General features: G+C 56.2%; 3 protein-coding genes across 4 annotated transcripts; all 3 read right to left on the bottom strand.

Annotated features, from left to right (window-relative positions):
- Positions 1-2,455: 2,455 nt before the first annotated feature.
- Positions 2,456-4,071, bottom strand: MRPL53 (mitochondrial ribosomal protein L53). Its single transcript, XM_040993659.1, has 3 exons — positions 3,700-4,071; positions 3,507-3,619; positions 2,456-2,953 (listed from the first exon to the last, which is right to left on the bottom strand). Exons 1-3 carry the CDS (start codon positions 3,789-3,791, stop codon positions 2,820-2,822), a joined length of 339 nt encoding a protein of 112 aa, XP_040849593.1. The 5' UTR covers positions 3,792-4,071; the 3' UTR covers positions 2,456-2,819.
- A 63-nt stretch (positions 4,072-4,134) lies between these two features.
- Positions 4,135-10,460, bottom strand: CCDC142 (coiled-coil domain containing 142). 2 transcript variants are annotated; one of them, XM_040993657.1, is made up of 9 exons: positions 9,292-10,460; positions 9,008-9,094; positions 8,783-8,932; positions 8,540-8,670; positions 8,328-8,441; positions 5,494-5,608; positions 5,100-5,277; positions 4,777-4,976; positions 4,135-4,665 (listed from the first exon to the last, which is right to left on the bottom strand). In XM_040993657.1, exons 1-9 carry the CDS (start codon positions 10,331-10,333, stop codon positions 4,409-4,411), a joined length of 2,274 nt encoding a protein of 757 aa, XP_040849591.1. In that variant the 5' UTR covers positions 10,334-10,460; the 3' UTR covers positions 4,135-4,408. The 2 variants fall into 2 exon arrangements, with proteins under 2 accessions (XP_040849591.1, XP_040849592.1); XM_040993658.1 differs by having other exon boundaries at positions 8,540-8,649.
- A 3,446-nt stretch (positions 10,461-13,906) lies between these two features.
- LBX2 (ladybird homeobox 2) lies at positions 13,907-15,478 on the bottom strand. Its single transcript, XM_040994113.1, has 2 exons — positions 15,283-15,478; positions 13,907-14,286 (listed from the first exon to the last, which is right to left on the bottom strand). The coding sequence occupies exons 1-2, from the start codon at positions 15,476-15,478 to the stop codon at positions 13,907-13,909; spliced, it is 576 nt and encodes a 191-aa protein (XP_040850047.1).
- Between the last annotated feature and the right edge of the window lie 4,886 nt (positions 15,479-20,364).

Genomic DNA, 20,364 nt, shown 5'->3' with positions numbered 1-20,364 from the left:
TGTAATAAGGCCTTTGGACAGCATGGCTGCTTACCAAGTAACGTGGTCACCTACTCTACAAGTATCCCACACGGGGGCCGGCTGCAGTCAGGATGCTCTATTTCTGATTTAGTGACTTGCTAAATATTTTCCATTCCATGTGCCATGCACTCTGATTTTATGCTATCCTACTTTTAAAAAGATTTATTTTTATTGTAAAGTCAGATATACAGAGAGGAAGATCTTCCGTTCGATGATTCACCACCCAAGTGACCTCAACAGCCAGAGCTGAGCTGATCTGAAACCAGGAGCCAGGAGCTTCTTCTGGGTCTCCCACATGGGTGCAGGGTCCCAAGGCTTTGGGCAGTCCTCTACTACTCTCCCAGGCTATAAGCAGGAAGTTAGATGGGAAGTGGTGCAGCTGGGACACGAACTGGCTCCCACATGGGATCCCAGCATGTGGAAGGCAAGGACTTTAGCCAGTAGGCTATTGCACCAGGCCCTCTACATTTCTTTTAAAGGCTGATTTCCCCCACTTGGATCTATGATCTATACTAATAGGTGTTGACCCTGCATGAAAAATACTTCAGGGGCCCGGCACGGTGGCGCAAGCGGTTAAAGGTCCTCGCTTTGCACGCCCAGGATCCCATATGGGCGCCGGTTCTAATCCCGGCAGCCTCACTTCCCTTCCAGCTCCCTGCCTGTGGCCTGGGAAGCAGCAGAGGACGGCCCAAAGCTTTGGGACCCTGCACCCACGTGGGAGACCCGGAAGAGGCTCCTGGCTCTGGATCGGCATAGTATCGGCCGTTGCACTCACTTGGGGAGTGAATCATCGGATGGAAGATCTTCCTCTCTGTCTCTCCTCTCTGTATATCTGCCTTTCCAATAAAAAATAATAAAAATAAATCTTTAAAAAAAATTACTTCAGGCATTGTTTTATTGAAGCAGGCAGTACTAGGAGATAAAACCAATCAAGTGCTCTGGCAAGAGAAAATTAAGCACCAGAAAAAATAGTCAAAAAAGGAGATGAGATGGAAAAATGCAATGACACAAAATGGAAGAACAGAGATCACTTCAGAAACTCTTAAGATTTACTTTATTTGAAAGTAAGAGACAGAGGTCTTCCATCTGCTGTTTCACTCCCCAAATGATGGCAAGGATCACGGCCAAAGCCAGGAGCTTCTTCTGGGTCTGCTGTGTGGATACAGGGGCCCAGGTCCTTGGGCCATGCTTATCCGCTTTCCCAGGTACATCAGCAGGGAACCTGATCGGAAGTGGAACAGCCAGAACTGGAACCAGTGCTCTTAAGGAGTGCTGACATGGAGCCACGTCCATGGCATGGTGGCTTAAAAAATTCTGGACTGACTCAGATACGCAAAGGGAGAAGGCAAAACCACAGAAACCTATGGTTTCCACCAAGGTGACCCAGTAGATGAAGTGCCTTGAAAAGCAAGTGGGATGGGGGTGGCATAATGGTGTAGGTTAAGCTGCCTGCAATGTAGGCATTGAGTCCTTGCTGCTCTACTTCCAATCCAGCACCCTACTAAAGTGTCTGGGAAACACTGGAAAACGGCCATGGGAGACCCAGAGGTAGATCCTATCCAGGCCAGACCTGGTCAGGGTTGGCCACTGCAGTCATGTGGGAAGTGAATCAGCAGCTGCAAGACTTCCCTTTCCATTTCTCCCTCTCCTTCTCCAAGTTACCTTTCAGATAATTCTTCAAAACAAAAGGGGAGGACCCTGTGCGGTAGCCTAGCTAAAGTCCTAGCTAAAACCTAGCTAAAGTCCTCTTCTTGCATGCACTGGGATCCCATATGGGCACTGGTTCCCTGACCTGGCTGCTCTGCAGCTCCCTGCTTGTGGCCTGGGAAAGCAGTAGAGGATGACCCAAAGCCTTGGGACCCTGCACCTGTGCGGGAGACCTGGAGGAAGTTCCTGGCTCCTGGTTTCAGAATGGCTCAGCACCGGCCGTTGCGGTCACTTGGGGAGTGAACATCAAACGGAAGATCTTCTCTGTCTCTCCTCCTCTCTGTATATCTGACTTTGTAATAAAAATAAATAAATCTTTAAACAAAAAAAGAACCTTACAGAAGTGGAGGGTTTAACTAGAGTAGCTCAAATTATGATAGTGGGGTCCAGCACAATGGCTCAACTGGCTGATTCTCCCCCTTCAGGCACCAGGATCCCACATGACCACAGGTTCATGTTCCAGATGCTCCACTTCCCATCCAGCTTCATGCTTCTGACCTGGGAAACAAATGGCGGATGTCCCAAAGCTTTGGGATCCTGATTCTGTGTGGGAGTCCCAGAAGAAGCTCCTGGCTCTGGAGCAGCTTGGCTCCAGCCATTGCAGCCACTGGGATAGAAGAGCTGTGTCTTCTCTGTAAATTTGCCTTCCCAATGAAAATAAATATTTTTAAAAATTATGACAGTGGATGAGATGTCCTAAAGAAGAATAAAGAGAGAAGCAAAATAATGAGGCCAACACACCTTTATGAGCATGAGAATAAGTCCGAAGGCAGAGAGGCCCCATCCACAGTAAGCTAAGAGCTCAGAAGGCGCTGACACAGAAATTCAAAGAACTCAGCACCAGCTTTGTGACTGGAGTAGCTGGTATGCCGAATGTGTGCGCGTTGATAGCACATTCCAAAGGGCTTAAAAAAAAAACGAAATAAATTACAAGTTCCATCAGATCCCTCCACGATGCCATCTCATTCAGAGAACATTGTTGCAATGGGTCTTTCTGGTGCTCCACATCGGGAAGGATTGGAATAATTCATCCAAGTCCCTTAGCCCAGTATCAGGCTAAAATCCGTTGTTGTGGGATCTCCTCTGCAAGGTCAGCGCCCACCACCAGCCCCAGGTTTGTCCCCGCCCTCCGCTGCTCCCCGGGCCTGGACGTGGGAGGCGAAGGCGGTGAGCATCTCCACGGCGGTGAGGTGGGCACCACGCATGATCAGGCGATGCCCGTCCCCTGAGGAAGACAACAGAAGAGTCAAGCACGGGGCTGAGTCCAGATGGAGGCTGGGCCCCGAGGGTGGCCGGCAGCCAGCGTCCTCCAGGCCACGCACCACGCTGTCCTCTCTCTCCCTCTCCCCTGGCGGTGCACCCCACCACCCTCTTCCCCTGGCCGTGCACCCCGCCGTCCTCTCCCTCCCTCTCCCCTGGCGGTGCACCCCACCACCCTCTCCCCTGGCCGTGCACCCCGCCGTCCTCTCCCCTGGCCGTGCACCCCGCTGTCCTCTCTCTCCTCTCCCCTGGCCGTGCACCCCGCCGTCCTCTCCCCTGGCCGTGCACCCCGCTGTCCTCTCTCTCCTCTCCCCTGGCGGTGCACCCCACCCCACCACCCTCTCCCCTGGCCGTGCACCCCGCCGTTCTCTGTTCTCTCTCTCCCTCTCCCCCGGTTGTGCACCCCACCGTCCTCTCTCTCCTTCTCCCCTGGCGGTGCACCCGCCGCCTTCCCTCTCCCTCTCCATGGCCGTGCACCCGCCGCCCTCTCCCGCCCGCGTCCCCTCCGCGGAGCCCACCAAACAGCACGTCCACGCAGGGCTCCGAGCCGTCGTGCCTCACGTCCGCAACCACCGAGCAGTTGAGATTGGTGGAGCGCACCTTTTCGCTGCTCACCGCCTGGAGGAACGTCCTGCGGTGGGGAGGAAGGGGGTGAGCGCCGCGCGCGGACAAGGTGATCCCCTTACCGTCCCCCTCTCTTCTCCCCCGTACCTCGTCGACTCCACGTTCTTCTCGAACGGACAGAACTGAACCCGAACCTGCTTCACGCCCCGCAGCCCGAGCCGAGCCAAGGCCGCCGCCATGATGAACTCCGCCCCGGAAACGCTGACGCGAGCGGAAGCGCCCTTCTGCGCGGGAAGCTGTGACTGGCCGGGCTTCCGCCAGTAGTAGATCCCCGGCCACCCGCAGCAGCGCTGGGCTCGATGGTGCAGAAACCCCTGTGGGCTTTGCTTCGGCGTGCCCTACGGTGCCGGTTCTAAGTCAAGGTCTCACAGCCAAGGATTTTTTAAACGACAGAAAATAATGGGGAAGGGCATCTGGCTAACATTCCCGTGGGACTGATCCTTGCTCATCGTGCTTCTCTGATGCACCGGTTGGAGCCTGGCTCCTAGGACATAAGTGGGGGAGTGGCATCTCGCCCTTCTGCGCCCTGTTGCCTTCCCCCTTTCCTGACGGGTGTTCACTGACTGGGGACCAGGCCTGACCCCCACAGAGATGCCGGACTCCCGGTCCTAGGCCGTGGCCGTGGCCTTGCCCTTCTCTGTGGATTGCAGGTGCTGGCATGATCTTGGATCCTTAACTTAGTAGCTCGGGGTTCTCAAGAAAGCTTTCTTCCAGGCTGTCGATTTTAGGCTGCTTTAATGTGCAGTTCCACATGTTGGGGCTTTCCCAACCAGAGCTGGCTTCCTGACACCTCTCCTTAGGATTCAGGGTTGATACCCAGGCAGGCAAGGAAAGTCAGGTGCCACCGAGAGTCCTGATGTTGTCGCAGGGCCAGCCAGGCCTGCTGATTGCCCACCAGGTAGGCCTCGGGGCTGGGGCCTCCTCCACGCAGGCTGCTTAGCAGCTGAGCTGTCTGGGCTGAGAGTGTGCCAGGCCGCAGAGAGGGCTCCAAGCTGTCCAGGCTGTTGAGGCAGCTGCTGGGCAGTTCTGTGGTCTGGACGTCGGTACAGGTACCTGCAAGGCATGGGAGGAAGGCTAATGGTGAGATGCTAAAGCCAGGCTGGTGGAGACTGGCAAGGGGAGAGGGTGCACATGGGCAGCGAGGGAGGACAGGCAGGCACTCACAGCAACAAGGGCGCCTCCTGCCCACTCGGGTCTTGGGCAGGGGCTGCTGCAGTAAACACAGGATGGCCCCATCCAGCTGCTGGAAGATGCTGAGCATGAACAGGCTTTGGCGAACATCTGGGGACAGGCCCCACTGCTCCTCTTCCAGCAACTCCCTGACCACTCCAAAGTCCTGCCTGAGCTGCAGCGCCCCCTGCAGGCTGAAGGGGAAGGTCCAACGTGAATAAGGGAACTTCCCACTGCTTGGACCCACCACTTACCCCACACCTTACACACACACACACACACACACACACACCATCTCTACTGCCTTTGCTCCCCACCTGAACCGGATCCCACAGGTGAGGATATGGTCGAGCCAGGCACGCAGGGTGGCTGTAAGTGCTGGCCCGAGGGCAGGGGCCTGGGCTTGTGGGGACAGCCCCCGCAGTCCTTGCAACACAGGCTCCAGGACCGTGCGGACCACCAATCCAGCATACTCACTAGGAACGCTGGGAAGTTCTGGAGTGGGGGAAAAGAACAGACAAGATGTGGGGGTTTCCTGAGTTCCTAAATGAGGTGTCGGGACTAAAACAGTACAATTTCAGGGGGCTCAGAGCCCCAGAAGGTTGGGATGGAGATGGAAACAGCAGTGTGGGGCCAGGATCGGGAGAGGTGGGGCAACTCCAATGTAACCCTGAGAACCCTCAAAATAGAAAAACCGGGTTAAGGAATTACCAGAAGAGAGTCGAGGCCGCCAGTACCGACCCCGTGGCATGTGGAGTTTGAAGCCCTTTGTGGCTTGTTTATGACACGCTTCAGAGAAGAGACCCAGGGACTCTTCAGGCAGGAGCTATGGGAGCAGGGAGAAAATGAACAGTGCCTGTCAAATTACACTGCTGTTCCCCTTGCGCCTGTAAAGCCCCAGAGGGGTATGCACGATCGTGGGAACATGAACACTTTCCACGGAGAAACGCCACCACAGCTGGTGCTGGGTTTACCAAAAATTCTGGATCTAGATTATAAACAATTGCCCTGCTCCCCTCAGCTTGGTGCAGAGAATGGAAAAAATCCTCCAGGTTACTTTCACTCTATAGGGACCTTAAGCAGAGTGGGGGAAGAGAGAGATGATGACGCCCTTGAGGGTCCTCGCTCCGAAAGCAAGGTGAGAACTATGTGTGGACAGCAGGTAGGTAAAGTTCTGAGCTGCAGCAACCTTCCAAGGTCCTGACTGAGTATTCTTCCCAGCTCACGTCCACCTCTCAAGAGCAACCTAACCCGTAACACAACACAAGGCCAAGTGCTACTTTCTGTTGTTTCTTCGGCGTGCTTGGTCGGTTTTGCTTTTGTAGGAAGACAAGATGCAGTTAAGAAGGTCTCTGCTCTGCAGCCCATCTTAGAGGAAAGGAGCCCCAGGAAGTGGAGCACATGGCGGCAGGTGATGCCAGTAAGCCCGAAGGGAAAGCAGGCCTGGAGCTGGGACCCATGTGGCTCCTGGTGCGTAAGAAAACAACCTCTCTAGGGCCTAGCATGGTGCCTCAATGGCTAAATCCTTACTATGCAAGTGCCAGGATCCCATATGGCCGGTTCATGTTTCAGCTGCTCCACTTCCCATCCAGCTCCCTGCTTATGGCCTGGGAAAACAGTGGAGGACGGTCCAAAGCCTTGGGACCCTGCATCCATGTGGGAGACCCGGAAGAAGCTCCGGGCTTCTAGCTTTAGTTGGGCTCAGCTGTGGCTGTTTTGACCATTTGGGGGAGTGAGCCAGCAGAGGGAAGATCTTTCTGTCTCTCCTCCAAGGAAATCACCCTTATGTGAACGGACATTGAGAAACTGTACACTCAACAAGGTGCACAGTACAAGCCTGACACACAGCCCTGCCCTCTCTACCTCTGACCTTGCAGATCCAGCTACAGAGAAACTCAGATGCCTGATCTCTGTCACTCCCAGCTGTGTGTGCCGGAGCACCCAGAGCAGACACCCAACCACACGCTCACCAGGGCAAGGCTCGGAGAGTGCTTCGCAGTGCTTGGTTCCCACGGTGGCCACACAGTCCCTGTTCCTCATCTTCTATCCTCAACACAACTACAAAGAACTGAATCCTTCACATCCCATGTCTCCCCACATCTCTAGCATGCTGCTCCTATAGCTGGACCCCCTCTGTCACTTCTTCCCCATCTGCCCTTGCCATGGCTGCCCGTCGCTTATGAGACACTGGTGCTTACTGCTTGCCATAATCTGATGCCAACTTGCTTTTTCCTCTATTCCTGCATCTCCTCACACCACACAGCCTCTGCCCTGGCCAACGCATCTCACTACCACTCCCCCGCATGTCTATGAGTTGTCTACCTCCAATAACCTCTGCCACTTCTCAGAGGCTGCCCATCCACCAGCTCCTGCCACAGGCCCTGGATGGCATTCATCAGGTCTCCCTTGCCTCACTGCCCTGTGTAGGGTGAGCTTGCCCTGGGGTGTGGTGAGATCAGAGACAGTAGTAAAATGAGGTAGAAATGCCCAGCTGACAAACAGAGGTGCTGGCATTCAGGGAGCCAGAAGAGCCAATGGGTCGGAGTTCACAGCCCCACTCTCCACTGTGGGGAAAGAGAAACACTGCAAAGGAGCAGGAGAGCAAGGCCCGAGCTCAGCAGCCAGGCCCCAGGCAGGGCAAAGAGGGAACTGGACAAGAAAAAACAACAAACAAAAGACATTTTTCCACAAGAGGAATAGATGATGTGCAAAAATGGGGGAATGTTTACATAGATAGAAGTATAAGGGTTTTATTCATAAATATAGAAGAAAAATCTTGGAACAAACCACCAAGTGTAGATAGAGGCTACTGCTGAGATGCCACAACCAGATGTGCAGGTTGGAATAAACGAATGCCCTTCCTCCTGAGAAACCTTAGGCAGCTCTGTTCTATGTCAACTTTCTAAACTCTGGGCATTTATTTAACGAAATGCAACCTATATTTTTCAAGAAAAAAGAAACATGATATGAAAAACTTGTGAGTAAAAGAAGAGTTCATTTATCTTGCTTTTTCTCTATAAATTGTACCTGCTGAATGAGCACAGGTTTCTCTTTATGGGAATAATCTGATACATGAAGAAGGGACCGGTGCTGTGGCATAGCAAGTGAAGCTGCTATCTGCAGTGCTGGTGTTCCAATGGATGCCAGTTCAAATAATAGCTGCTGCACTTCTGATCCACCTTCCTGCTAATGGCTTGGGGAAAGCAGTGGAAGATGACCTAAGGAGACTTGTGGGGAGACTTGGATGAAGCCCCTGACCCCTGGCTCCAGTTTGGGTCAGCCCAGGCTCCTGTAGCTATTTGGAGAGTGAACCACCATATGGAAGAGTTTCTTTCTTTCTCTCTCTCTCTCTCCGCCCCCCCCCCCATTGCCCCTCAAATAAATGAACAAGTCCTAAAGGAGGGAGAGAGAAAATTAATGCAAGAAAGATCAATGTAGCAGAGTCCAGGGGCTTCCATATGGCTAAGGTCCTGTGCTGTGCCCCTGCTGCCTGAGCTAGCGCAGGGCAGGATCTCACCCCGTCCCCTCAGGGCCCTGGGCCTCACCTGTATCCGTGTGGCCAACCTGTGCATCTCCAGGTTCAGCTGCTGCTCTGCCTCCAGCCCTGAAGTTCCCTCCGAGGTCAGCCTAGACAGAGCTTCCACCTCACGTAACAGGGGCTTTGGGTGCAAAAGCAGGGTGTGTGAAGGCTCAGACCAGCTCAGACCAGCCCAGACCAGCCCAGACTGCTCTCCCACCCACTCCCCCTCACACTCACAGGCAAGTCCTTTTGGATGAGAAGCAGGAAGGCGCCTGGGGCCCATGCTGCCAGGTGCCGCTGAGCTCGGCCCAGGAGCCAGAGCAAGGTAGTCTGCAGAGTACAGAGGGCTAGGGCGACGGGGGCAGGACCTGGGCAGGGGAGCAGCAGGGCGCACGCGTTAGGTATCACAGGCGCCTTCCAGGCAGAGGCACATTTGAGAATAGAGCAGAAACCCAGAGGTATGCCCAGTCCCTCACTCACCAGGCAGCTGACCGCAGAGTGGCCCTGATTCTGGCTGTTGGAGGGCATGCAGGAGAGGAGGGAAGAGCTGCTGCAGCAACTGTGCGGTGTGAGAAGCCCCTGGAAGGCTGCTTGGATCCCCAAGAGCTGACCCCAAGGCCTGGCAGAATCCTGAGAATGGGAAGGGAGAGTCTGAGGAGGAGGACTGACCCAGGGCTTGGGGTCACCTTCCGCACCCCTTCTCACCTTGGTCCCAGCTCCCGATGAGAGACTGACGGCGTAGGCTGTGACACCAAGAAGCCAGCTCCTTCTCACACTCCTGAGGCAAGGATGCTGATGGAAGAAACGACCCTGGAGGCTGAAAACTATGGCTCCTGTCCCACTACCCCCGCCCAGCCAGTGATGGGGCAGGGCTGGAAGGAGGCTTCCTTTCAGACTCAAGACCTTGCCTTGAAATTCCAGATGGGAGAACCCGAACCCTCTTCTTTCTCAAGGGCCTTCCCCAACACCCATCAAGTCCCAGTACTCACCCTGACCCAGTACCTGGTCCAGCTGTTTTGCTACCACCTTTAGGTCTCTCCAGGGTCCCAGGTTGAGGTCCAGACTCTGAGCACAGGCTGCCCACAGCAGGGTCCAATATTGGCTCCACAGAGTGCCAGCCCCTCCTAGGCCCAGTGCACTGCCGGCTGCACCTGCCACGCCCCCCACCAAGCCCAGCAGCCCTGGCAGGAGCTCCCGCTCTTCCTGGCACTGCCTACGGAGCTGGTCTTTTAAACCGGATCTCAAAAGCGCCCCTTCCAGCCTCCTTGCCATCTGGCAACCTCGCTCCTCCGTCAGGAGACGAAGCACACGGGCTGTGGGGAAAGGGCGCGCGGCCCCAGGGACGTGGCTCAGGGCTTTCCCCTGCAGTCCGTGGTAGGTGGGGAGCGACTGCAGCAGGTCGGCGAGCCGGGAAGACAGAGACGGGCTGGCGGGCGCCCGCCCCACGGCGACAAGCTGTATCTCGATGGCGGCATCCAGACGCTGGGCCGCTAGTCCGATGGCGCGCGCTAGGAGGACAGGCTCGAGGGTGTCCCGGAGGCCGATTCGTCGGCGCGCCCCTCCGGGAGCATGCAGCCGCAGGTCGCGGCACAGCTGAGATACGGGGCCCGAGCCGAGGGATGGCGCGCCGGTGCTCAGGGTCCTGAGGAGGCGCACGGATGCCTGGAGGTGGCGGGCGCAGTCCCGGGCCTGCAGGAGCTGCTCCCGCTCGCGGTGCAGCCGCAATAGCACGGTCCGCAGACGCTGCAGCGTGGGAGGGATCGGGCCGCCAGCCGCCAGCTCCCGCCTCCAGTCCGCAGAGCCGGCCTCGCGATGCTCGCTCGCGGCCGCTGGCGCTGCCCCGGGCCGCAGGTCCAGGCCGGGGATGTTCCGGGCAACTGGCAGCCGAGCGTAGCCACGAACCTCTCCTCGGAGAACCGCCGCTTGCCTTCCCTCCCACGGCTCCTCCCCAGCATCCCCAGGCCGTGCCCACAGTGGGGCCGCGGTAGCGAGCGGAGGCAGGGGACCACCGGAACGAGATGCCAGGGCCATGGGGTGGCGAGTCTGGAATGAACCTAGCGATTCCCGCTTCCCCGGTCGGCCCAACGCCCGCCGTAGCCGGGACTCCGCCCCATCCCAAGAGGCGACATCTCCCGTCCGCGAGCCCTGAGGATCGTTAAGGACTGTCTCGGGCTCCGTAACCAGAGGCTTCTGCCCCTAACAAAGATGGCCACCACCCCGTCCTACCCCACCCTTTGGCGCGTACTCTCGGGTTACTGTAGGTGGGAGCGGGCGCCGACTGCGAAGACTAAGGGCGGGTTAGCTTGTGGGGGGCTGTGACGAGAGGGTGGAGGGTCCCGGCGGGCAAAGGCAGCCTCCCTTGTGTTTTTAGTAGGTTTTCCTGCCTCAGGTGGAGGGGATAGAGGACTCCGGCCGGTCAGCCCCGAGTCCCCAGACGGGCACCGCCTTTCCTTTCGTATTGGCTGCCCTCTGCGACCCCGCTGCCCACGGGGGTCGCTGCTGCTCTCAAACTGCAGCGAATTCCGCCCGGCGGACTCACCGGGAAGGGAGAGTTAGGATCGCAGCTCCCGACCGCTCCGCTCTCGGCGGTCCCGCTCGCTCTCGGCTCTGCTGAACCCTGCGACCGGCCGATGACCCGAGGGGTCCGGGGGTGGGCTCAGCCCTTGAGGAAGCGCAGGACAGGAAGCAAATCCTGCAGTGATAAATGCTCATAAGTGGATGGTTCGGGGAAAAGATGTTATAGAGGACACATCGCCAACAAAGACAATCAAAGAAAAGTTCGGGCCCGGCGTAGTGGCCTAGCAGCTAAAGTCCTCACCTTGAACGCGCCGGGATTCCATATGGGCACCGGTTCTAATCGCTGCAGCTCCACTTCCCCCATCCAGCTCCCTGCTTGTGGCGTGGGAAGGCATTCGAGGACGGCCCAAAGCCTTGGGACCCTGCACCTTCATGGGAGACCCGGAAGAGCTCCTGGCTCCTGGATTGGGATGGGCGCAGCACTGGCTGTTGCGGTCACTTAGGGACTGAATCATCAGATGAAAGATCTTCCTTTCTGTCTCTCCTCCACTCTGTATATCTGACTTTGCAATAAAAATAAATAATAACTCTTAACAACAACAACAACAAAAAGGCAACAGAGGCTCCTCCCCCCAAAAAGAAAAGAAAAGTTCAGGGCTCAGTGCGGCGGCAGCCTAGTGGCTAAAGTCCTTGCTTTGCATGTGCCAGGATCTATTGTAGGCACCGGTTCAAGTTCCAGCTGCTCCATGTCCCATCCAGCTCCCTGCTTGTGTCCTTGGGAAGGCAGTGCAGGACGGCCCAAGGGCTTAGGACCCTGCACCTGCCTGGAATACTCTGGAGAAGATCCTGGCTCCTGGCTTCGGTTCAGCTCAGCCCTGGCTGTTGTGGTCCCTTGAGGAGTCAATCAGCAGACGGAAGCTCTTTCTTTCTGTCTCTGCTTCTCTCTGTAAATCCGACTTTCCAATAAAAGTAAAGAAATCTTTGAAAAGTTCAGAGAACTTCAGTAAAGTGAGACCAGAGCCAGAGGGAAGAATAAAAGATGGGGCAGGAAAGACGGCAGTGAGTGGTTTGAAAGGCCAGGATCTCACCCGACAGCCCTGAGAAGCTGTACTGCTTGCTTCCTGGTCATTCCTTGAATTTGCCAACTTAACATTATTCATATCTTAATCCATCACCTTCACGAGCGGATTGCTTTTCTTCTAAGTCCCAATTTCAGTTAATAACACAGACTTCCATGTTCCAATTGCTTTATCCAGAAACCTGGGAAATCATGTTAAAACCTTCCCTTTTCTCGACCTCATGTTTGGTCCCTGCAATCTTCTGAAATGCCTTTTGAAATAAACCTCTCATTTCTGCCCCTACTCCTGCGGTCACTGCCTTAGTTCAAATGCCTTGCCTCTGGCCTGAGCAGCTGTAATGCCTGCTCACTAACCAAGCCTCCACCTCAGACTCATCTCTTTCCCCAACACCATTTCATAGAGCATTTCACCGCCCGGTTCAGGTCACTCTCATCACCCACCCATTGTGTCACACATGGCTCTTCACCTACAGTTCTGGGCTCTGTCTCTGAGGAACAGCCACCAATCTCTTTGTATACAACAACTATGTGCCAGACACTGTTTTAGGCAATGTTTCAAAAAATGTGGATGAGGGCATGGTACAGCCTAGCAGCTAAAGGCCTTGGCTTGCATGTGCTGGGATCCTGTATGGGCACTGGTTCGCATCCTGGTTGCTCTACTTCCCATCCAGCTTCCTGCTTGCGGCCTAGGAAAGCAGTGGAGGACGGCCCAAAGCCTTGGGACCTTGCACTTGCATGGGAGACCAGGAAGAAGCTCCTGGCTCTGGGCTTTGGATTGGCTCAGCTCCTGTTGTTGTGGCCACTTGAGGAGTAAAACAATGGATGAAAGATTTTTCTATTTTTCTTTCTTTCTGTATATCTGCCTTTGCAATAAAAATAAATACATCTTTTTAAAAAGAGAAAAAAATAAATCTTTTTAAAATTTGGATAAAAGGAAAATAAACAAATGTGGATGAAAAATTCGGTCCTACTGGGTTGGGACTGAATCCGTAGGAAACACTAGGAACTGCTCAGTAAGCAGTAGTTATCAGTGGAGAAATGTCAGACTCCCGTCTGCCTTCCAGCCATGTTGGTCCTCCCTGGACTATCCCCTCCTGCAGGGGAAACTCCTGGTGACCTGCCTTCTGCCCTTGACAGCCTCTGGGGTTGAAACACCTAGGCAGAGAGGAGAGGCAAGTTGGAGGTGGGCAGGTCAGAATGGCAGGAGGGAGGGGAAGCAGGAGGGAGCCCAGGATTGGCTGTGACACTGGAGGTGGGGAAGGCTGGAGCTGTGCTTTGCTCCCCTTCCCTCCATCATCACACCAGCTTCAGTGGAACCAGTAGGCAAGCCCAGCTGCTCCAGGCCGGCCATGGCAGCCACTGTCTTTGGTGGTAACATTCCCAGTGCAGGAGCTCGACTGGGTTCTAAGAAGTGAGGTGTGCCCTTCTCTCTGCCTGCGTCCCAGAATAAGGTTCCTTCTCCAGAGTCAGAAAGGTCAGGGCAGGATCCCATGAACAAACAAAGGGAGGAAAGAGTAGAGCTGTGCATAAAGTCCTTACCCTAGGGCAGCCCTAGACATGGGATGTGAGATCTCCCAGCCAGTGGCAGCATCTGGGGCAGTCCTGTGACCATAGGGGTGGGCGGCATACGGAGTCCCACCCCATTCCTTTCACCTAGAAGGATGGTTAGGGAAGGCCTGGGGAGACTGGCTGGGAATACTGGCCCACATCCTGATGAGCGGGCTCTTCCTTTGTAAAAATCACCATTATTTTACCTCCAAGGCCTCAACACAGTGTCAAGCACTAGATCTCTGCAGTAACCAGCAGATTTTACTGTTAGTGGTTTCCCCACTTCCAGGTTAAGGCGTTGTGCGACACCTTATTCTCCACAGCTGGGAAGGGTGGGCGGCTGGGCTGGGCTGAGCTGAAGACACCCGGGTGGACCTCCTCCCGCTGTCCCAGTACCAGACCCAGCACGGAGCGCAAAGGGGAGGAGTCCAGAACCCCAGAGTCCAGGGTAGGCTTTGCCTTTAATCATCCACCTGGATCTCTTCCTCCGACAGGTGGGGCCCCGAGTCGGGCCCAGCGGGGCCGGGGCCAAGCGCGCCATCGGGCAGCGCTAGGCGGCACTGGACTGCGGGCGACAGTGCGTGGAGGGAGGCCACGTCGGCGCGCATCTCTTCAACGTCGCGCTTGAGTTTGGCGCGCCGGTTCTGGAACCAAGTGACCACCTGTGCGTTGGCCAGGCCGAGTCGCGCCGCCAGACCGTCGCGTTCGGACGGAGCCAAGTACTTCTGGAAGACAAAGCGCCGCTCCAGCTCCAGTACCTGCTGCGTGGTAAACGCCGTGCGTGACTTGCGCCGTTTTCGGCCATCGGGCCGAGGTCCCAGTGCATCCGGGGCTGCCCTGCCTGTAGGGATGTAGGGGGGACGGGAATCAGTTGGTCTTGGGGTTGCTGGAATCCGGTTGTGACCTGCGGAAGGAATAGCTGGAGGTGGGTCGGCGCGGGGGGTGGGTTGGGGAGGGAAGGAGGGAAACAGAAAGCCGAGAAGGACCGGAACATGGATCCCTTCCCGAAGCCCTTGAGCGTCCTCGGAGTCCTCAGGCCGAGGTGAAGGCAGCGAGCACAAAATGAGCCAGCCGGCCGCTGGGCTGCGGGACTGCAGATGGAGCTAGGAAGAAGGGCAAGCCAACTGGGACCCGAGCCCCAGTCTTTCCTCCTGGGGCGGGGCCTTTGAGGCCTTTCTGAGACCTAGGCTGGGCCGGATTGCTGGCTGGGATTGGTACCAAAGATGGGTGGCAACCCGGCGGGGTGAAAGTGACAGGGCCAGGATCGTGCCCTTTTCTGAGACTCCTGGGACGAGCCGCACGCTAGGTTGACACTTCGTTAGTGATGCCAGAGCCCTTTTCGTGAGAGACGTGGGAGGTACCGAGGGTGAGGAAAACGGGAGTGTGCAGAGCCGCGCCAAGGACCGTCGGCTGCGTCCGCCGGGAGATAGAGTGCCCTCCCTATGGCGGCTGCGAGAGACCGAACCTGGCCTCCCGGAGCTTTCCGCACCGCGCCTGCCCCTGCTCACTCGGTCACTGCCTGTGGCTCCAGCCTTTTGTCTCCTCTCCGGCCTTTCGTTGTCACGACTGCCCCGCCTACAGCGAACCGACCCTAGAGTGCGGGAATTCTTGACAGGCCAGCCCATCCCGGAGAGGCTGCCTGCTCTCCGGAGCGGTCGAGGCCAAAGAACTGACGAAGGAGAGGTGAGGAGGGGAGGTGCGAGTCCCTGGCACGCGGCCGGGGTCGGGCGCGATTTAGGGTGACCGGAGCGGGGTGAGATGCAGATTGGATCAAGACTAGGAGAGAAGTCGGGGAGATGGCCAAGTTAGAGTCGGTGCCCTGGCCGGTGCTATATACCTTCAAAGGGCTGCGGGGCGCGCGCGGCAAGTCCACGAAAAGTTTTACTTGTCAGCTCCTCCAGCGCGCATAGCGGCGACGTGGGACTCGTATCCGACTCTGGAAGCTGCATCGCGGAGGGTGCCCGGGGCACCAGACGTGGACCTAGGATGTCTGCGATGCTGAAGGGTGTCCGGGGCTGGGGTCCGGAGTTCATGGCCGGCCAGTTGCTTGGTGGAGATCAACAGCCCCCTGCGCTCGGCTCGGCTCAGCAAGAGTCCCAAGCGCAGGACTCCCGAGCCCGGGCCCCTGCCTCGGACCCGCCCCCGGCGCTGGGCCCGAGCCCGGGGCGCCCCTCCTCCTGCACCCCCCACCTCCCTATCCTGGGCTGTGGTGGATCCAGAGCGCGGAAGATGTGATGTCTCAGCAGCGGTGCTTCTACAGGGTGAGAACGTGCGCAGAGCGAAGCCAGCACAACTCCCCACAAAACCCGGGCCACCCCACAGATCTGCGCTGGGACCGGCGGTGGGGCGGTTGGGGGATTGGGGGGGTGGGCGGTATGCAAGCCCTGGAACGGACTTCGTTCCCCTCAAAGTCCCCTGCCTGGCCGTTACTCTGGATCTGAACTCAAGGACTATAAAATTGTTTCTTCTGCCCCCCAGTTCAGAAGTTTGCAAAGTTCCCAGGGTGGAGAATCAGGGTTGATTGTACTGGGACCCTTGGTCCTTATTAAGGGATATTGGGAGCTGGAAATGATTAACACAGCAAGGAAGGCTCCCCCCAGCTTCAACCTGTAGATGAGATTTGGGAGAGACCGGTTTGGGGGAAACAAGAGCAGGTGATTCCAGGCTACCCCATCCTGCCTAAAATGTCCAGATTAGGTCAAGACTCAAGAGAATCTCCAGGGAGCCCTGGGCCTGTGTCTTTGCCACTGAAGCGCCCTCCCCCCAACACACACATTATTGGTCCTTCATGTAATCTTTGTCTCTTTATCGCACTCCTTCAGAGTGTCCCCAAGCTTTAGAGGTTCAGAAGTAGCCCAGGGGGAATGATTTCCAGAAAATGTAACTTAAAAGACAGTCTTATGGCAGCACGGTGGCCTAGCGGCTAACGTTCTTGCCTTGAATGTGCCAGGATCCCATATGGGCACCGGTTCTAATCCCGGCAGCCCCGCTTCCCATCCAGCTCCCTGCTTGTGGCCTGGGAAAGCAGTGGAGGACGGTCCAAAGCCTTGGGACCCTGCACCCATGTGGGAGACCTGGAAGAGCTCCTGGCTTAGGATTGGCTCAGCACCAGCCGTTGCGGTCACTTGGGAAGTGAATTAGTGGAAGATCTTCCTCTCTATCTCTCTTTCTATTTATATATCTGACTTTACAATAAAAATAAAAATATATATTTTTTAAAGGCACTCTTCATGGACCCAGCCAAACCATTGGACAGACACCACTGCCAACCCAGATGCAAACTCTGCTCATGTTTTAGCCATGTCCTCCTGACTGTCATGCCTTCTCTGGCCTCTGGTCCTGGGCCTACAGGTAGGCATCACACAACCCTCTTGGGTATAAATAAGACAGCTCAGAGACAAGTCTCAGCAAGGGCAGCGCCAGCGAGACACAAGGTTCTGCTTTGTTCACTTTCATTTATTTTCACTTTATTCTAAAGGCAGAGAGACAGATCCTTTCTCCACCAATTCACACTCCCCAGGGCTGGGCCAAGCCAAAGCCAGGATGGAGCCAGCAATTCAGTCCAGATTCCTCGGGTGAGAGGCGGGGCCTGAAGCACTTGGGCCATCCCTTGTGGCCTCCTCTCCTGGAATCCAGCAGAAGCAAGAAGTCAGATTGGTGATGGGGTAGCTGGGATTAACCAGCATTCAAATATGGGATGTGGTGTCTCAAATGCCTGATTTACCTGCTGTGCCCAAGATTTGCCCCAGGCATGAGATTGGTTTCTATATCCAACCTTAAGTTATAACTGGAGAAGTCCTGCCATCCTGGAAGAACAGGCTGCTCCACAGCCTGCCGTCAGAAACACGGACACACCAAAACACCGTGCAGCAAGCCGAGGCCGAGAGCTCTAGAAAGCCCCTGGACTGTGCGGTGGCAGCTTCCTGTTGACTCGGGCAGTCTCCCACCAGTTGCATAGGGCTTATCTGGGCCCACCTGTCTATTATCTGGGATAAGTGCAACCTGCTATTGGGACACCCTGAACAAGGTTTCGAAGATCCATGGTACCTGGACTAGACACTTACACTCCTTGACAAGGACCAAGGACAGGATGGCAACTTGATAGTAAGTTGAGGGGTGGTCTTTTTTTTGGTAAAGGGCTCCCAACAGTGTTACCTGAACAGCTCCCCACCCTCCAACTTCAACCTGTACACACACAGGGCCCTCATGGAGGCCTGGGCAACACACTGGAAGCTTGATGGACCACGGCTGGGTCAGAGAGCAGGGCCAGGCCGTGGTGGAAAACTGAGCTGCCTTGGGACCCTGTTAATTGGTTATTAATGGTGGGGGGCAGGGACAACCAGGAAAGATCGTCCCAGCTGCAGGCCTCTGTCCTCAGAGCCATCCTGGTGGTTTCACTTAATCTGCAATTAAAGTCTCTCTCAGGAGGGAGCTGGACCTGCCCAGCCACAGCCCAGGCACGTTGCCCTGCAGACACTGAGACCTGCTCACCAGTCTCCTTCCTACGGCTTTTAAGTCCTTTACCTCTGCTCTCAATTACGCGTTCGGGAGGCTCCTGGGGCCCCTTTTCCTACCTCTCCCCTGGGCCAGAAGGGAGGCGGAGCTCAGGTAATGGCACTGGAAGGTCCCCAGAGTTTGGGGGAGGAGAGGGAAAGGAGGATGGCCCGAGCAGAGAGGCCCACCAGGGACTAGTTCAGGCTGGGGGATGGAGGGCGGAGCACAGAAAGGGGGCTTTTCTCAGAGAAGCATCTGGAACCTGAGCTGGGGCGAAATTGGATCTGAGGAGTGGGGCAAGAGGAGGGTGAGTGATTAATGAGACAGATTAAGAGATTAAACCTGTGTTCTGGACCCCGTTGGCGCTGGGGCACTCCTGGTCTCAGAGACACCCCCTCACACCCGTTCCCCCCCCCCCCGCCAGGGTTTGATCTCCCTGCTTCCATGTCTTCCCCTAAACCATGGGGGCCCCCTTTCTGGAATATCCCTCATTCTCACTGCAGGCATGGGGGGGGGGGGCGTGTTCCAGCATTCCATCTCCAGTAGGGAATTCCCATTTTCAGACCCTTACTCTCTCAGAAGGATACTCCATCTTACTCCCCCACCTTCTCTCCTCACCCTGCAGTTGGCTTCTTCCTGGCAGGCTGGCCCAGCTCGGCCTCTCTAGGGGACCCAAGACCTGAAGGCTTGCCTTCCTCCCAATTACCCAGACAGCCCTCAGGGTAACCTTCTGAGGGAAGTGAACCCACAGGGTCGTCACAGAGCTGTGGGGTCCTGTCCCCTGCCTCCGCCAGGATGGGGGGATGGAAATGAGGGGGAGAAACCCATCACCCAGGGATGGAGGGGAGAGATTCGGGTATGTTTGGGCTGTTGTTGTTGTTGTTTTTTTTTTTTTTCCCTCACACATATTGGTTTTTAATTTTGACTTTTGGCAGGGGGTGTGGGGCCCTGTGCAACCGCCAGCATCAGGGAGGGGTGCTGACTGGGCCAGGAGAGCAGCTGGATACAGCTTCAGACTCACCGCTGCCTTCACTGTTCTAGGAATGCCTGTTCCCTGAGACAAAGCTGATCTCTATGCTCCTCAGGGAGCGGCAGGTGCAAAAGGGGCTTGTCCTGCCGGGGAAACCTTATGTCCCCTCCAGGAGTGCCTTGCACCTGAGGGCAGCAAAGTCTCTTCTGACTGATGTAAGCGCGCTAGAGAAGTGCGTTCTGGGGTGGGTACCACTGAGGACTGGGGAGCCGCATCGCATCCCTTATCCCAGTGCTATTCTGCCTACTAAGACACACCCTGGGAGGCAACAGATGACGGCCCTGTCCCTTGCCACCCTTGGGTGCGACCTGCGAAGCATTCCGGGCTCCTGGCTTGGTCTGACTGTTGTGGCTATTTGGAGAGTGAATCAGCGGAGGGCAGTTGTTTCTGTGTGTGTCACTCTGAAATAAATAAATAAATATAAAAAGATACGTGAGTGACCACGGGGTCAAAGTGGGGGTAGAGTGAAAATGGATTCCTGGGCAGGGGTGCGTACCCACCCACAGCTGGTTGGTGTCAGCCACGTCTGGAGACACACCACACTGCAGCTGCCACCACCAGGGTCCCTTGGCGAGAGGCCGGTGGGTGGAGCAGTGCAGTGGAGGCTCCACTCCAGGCGTCACCCAGTGCCCTGCCCCCCCTCGCAGTCCCTCTCCCCAGTCCCCATCACTCCCAAGAAACACCTGTGGTACACAAACATCTGGAGGACAGCGGTGAAGCAGTGTGTTCCAGTGGGCTGCAGAACCTGCAGGGGAGGGCGGGGACTGTAATCTCTAACCCTGAGGCAGCTGCTGGTACAGAAACAGGCTCAAAGGTGAACCATGCCCAGATTCTGGCCACAGGATTTTCCAGAGGGCAAAGAGGACTGGGGGAGGGAGCAGGAGGGGGGAGGCAAGGGGGAAGGGGAAGAGACAGGGTCGAGAACCCACTCAGCCATATCCACAGGCAGGTCCTATTGCCTGCCCTGCTGCTCTGGCAGCCTCTCCTCTGTGCCCTTCATCTGTAACCCTGGATGGACATTTTCCAAGAAGCACAGGCAGCCAAGGTGCTCAAAACTGCCTAGCTATCTCCCCTGGTTCCCCTGCTCACACCACAAGCCTTCTTCAGGCCCCCCTGCTGCTTATGGCAGCATGCTTTCCACCTTCAGGAGCCGCCCAAGATTCCCTTGATAGGCTAAGTTAGATCACCAGGCTAGCACAGGATTTAGGGCTTCACACTTCCTTCTGGGGATGTTTAAGCTGCTCATGCCATTCCGCCTTGACAGGCTTGCCCCATGAATGGCAGCAGCCCCATTTGCTTCCCTGTTTTGGCCTCCCTGGATTACTGTCCCAGCTAGGCAAATGTCTGATGATTCCACTACAAGGGCCAAGCGCAGGAACCCTGGCCCTGGTGTCA

This window comes from Ochotona curzoniae, unplaced genomic scaffold, assembly GCF_017591425.1.
Source record: "Ochotona curzoniae isolate NIBS_2020 unplaced genomic scaffold, NIBS_Ocur_1.0 contig_883, whole genome shotgun sequence".
NCBI lineage: Eukaryota > Metazoa > Chordata > Mammalia > Lagomorpha > Ochotonidae > Ochotona > Ochotona curzoniae.
Note: the sequence above shows the minus strand (reverse complement) of the source record. Positions and strands in the feature narration are given on the sequence as shown.

Excerpts from the sequence above, each read along its gene's own strand:
- MRPL53 (XM_040993659.1), bottom strand. The coding sequence starts at position 3,791 with ATGGCGGCGGCCTTGGCTCGGCTCGGGCTGCGGGGCGTGAAGCAGGTT. Across the intron at positions 3,620-3,699 it reads AAGAACGTGGAGTCGACGAG|GACGTTCCTCCAGGCGGTGA; the intron begins GTACGGGGGAGA and ends TCCCCACCGCAG. Across the intron at positions 2,954-3,506 it reads CTGCGTGGACGTGCTGTTTG|GGGACGGGCATCGCCTGATC; the intron begins GTGGGCTCCGCG and ends TGTCTTCCTCAG.
- CCDC142 (XM_040993657.1), bottom strand. The coding sequence starts at position 10,333 with ATGGCCCTGGCATCTCGTTCCGGTGGTCCCCTGCCTCCGCTCGCTACC. Across the intron at positions 8,933-9,007 it reads CATCGGGAGCTGGGACCAAG|GATTCTGCCAGGCCTTGGGG; the intron begins GTGAGAAGGGGT and ends TCCCATTCTCAG. Across the intron at positions 4,666-4,776 it reads CAGGAGGCGCCCTTGTTGCT|GTACCTGTACCGACGTCCAG; the intron begins GTGAGTGCCTGC and ends CATGCCTTGCAG.
- LBX2 (XM_040994113.1), bottom strand. The coding sequence starts at position 15,478 with ATGAACTCCGGACCCCAGCCCCGGACACCCTTCAGCATCGCAGACATC. Across the intron at positions 14,287-15,282 it reads CGCCCCGCAGCCCTTTGAAG|GCAGGGCAGCCCCGGATGCA; the intron begins GTATATAGCACC and ends ACATCCCTACAG.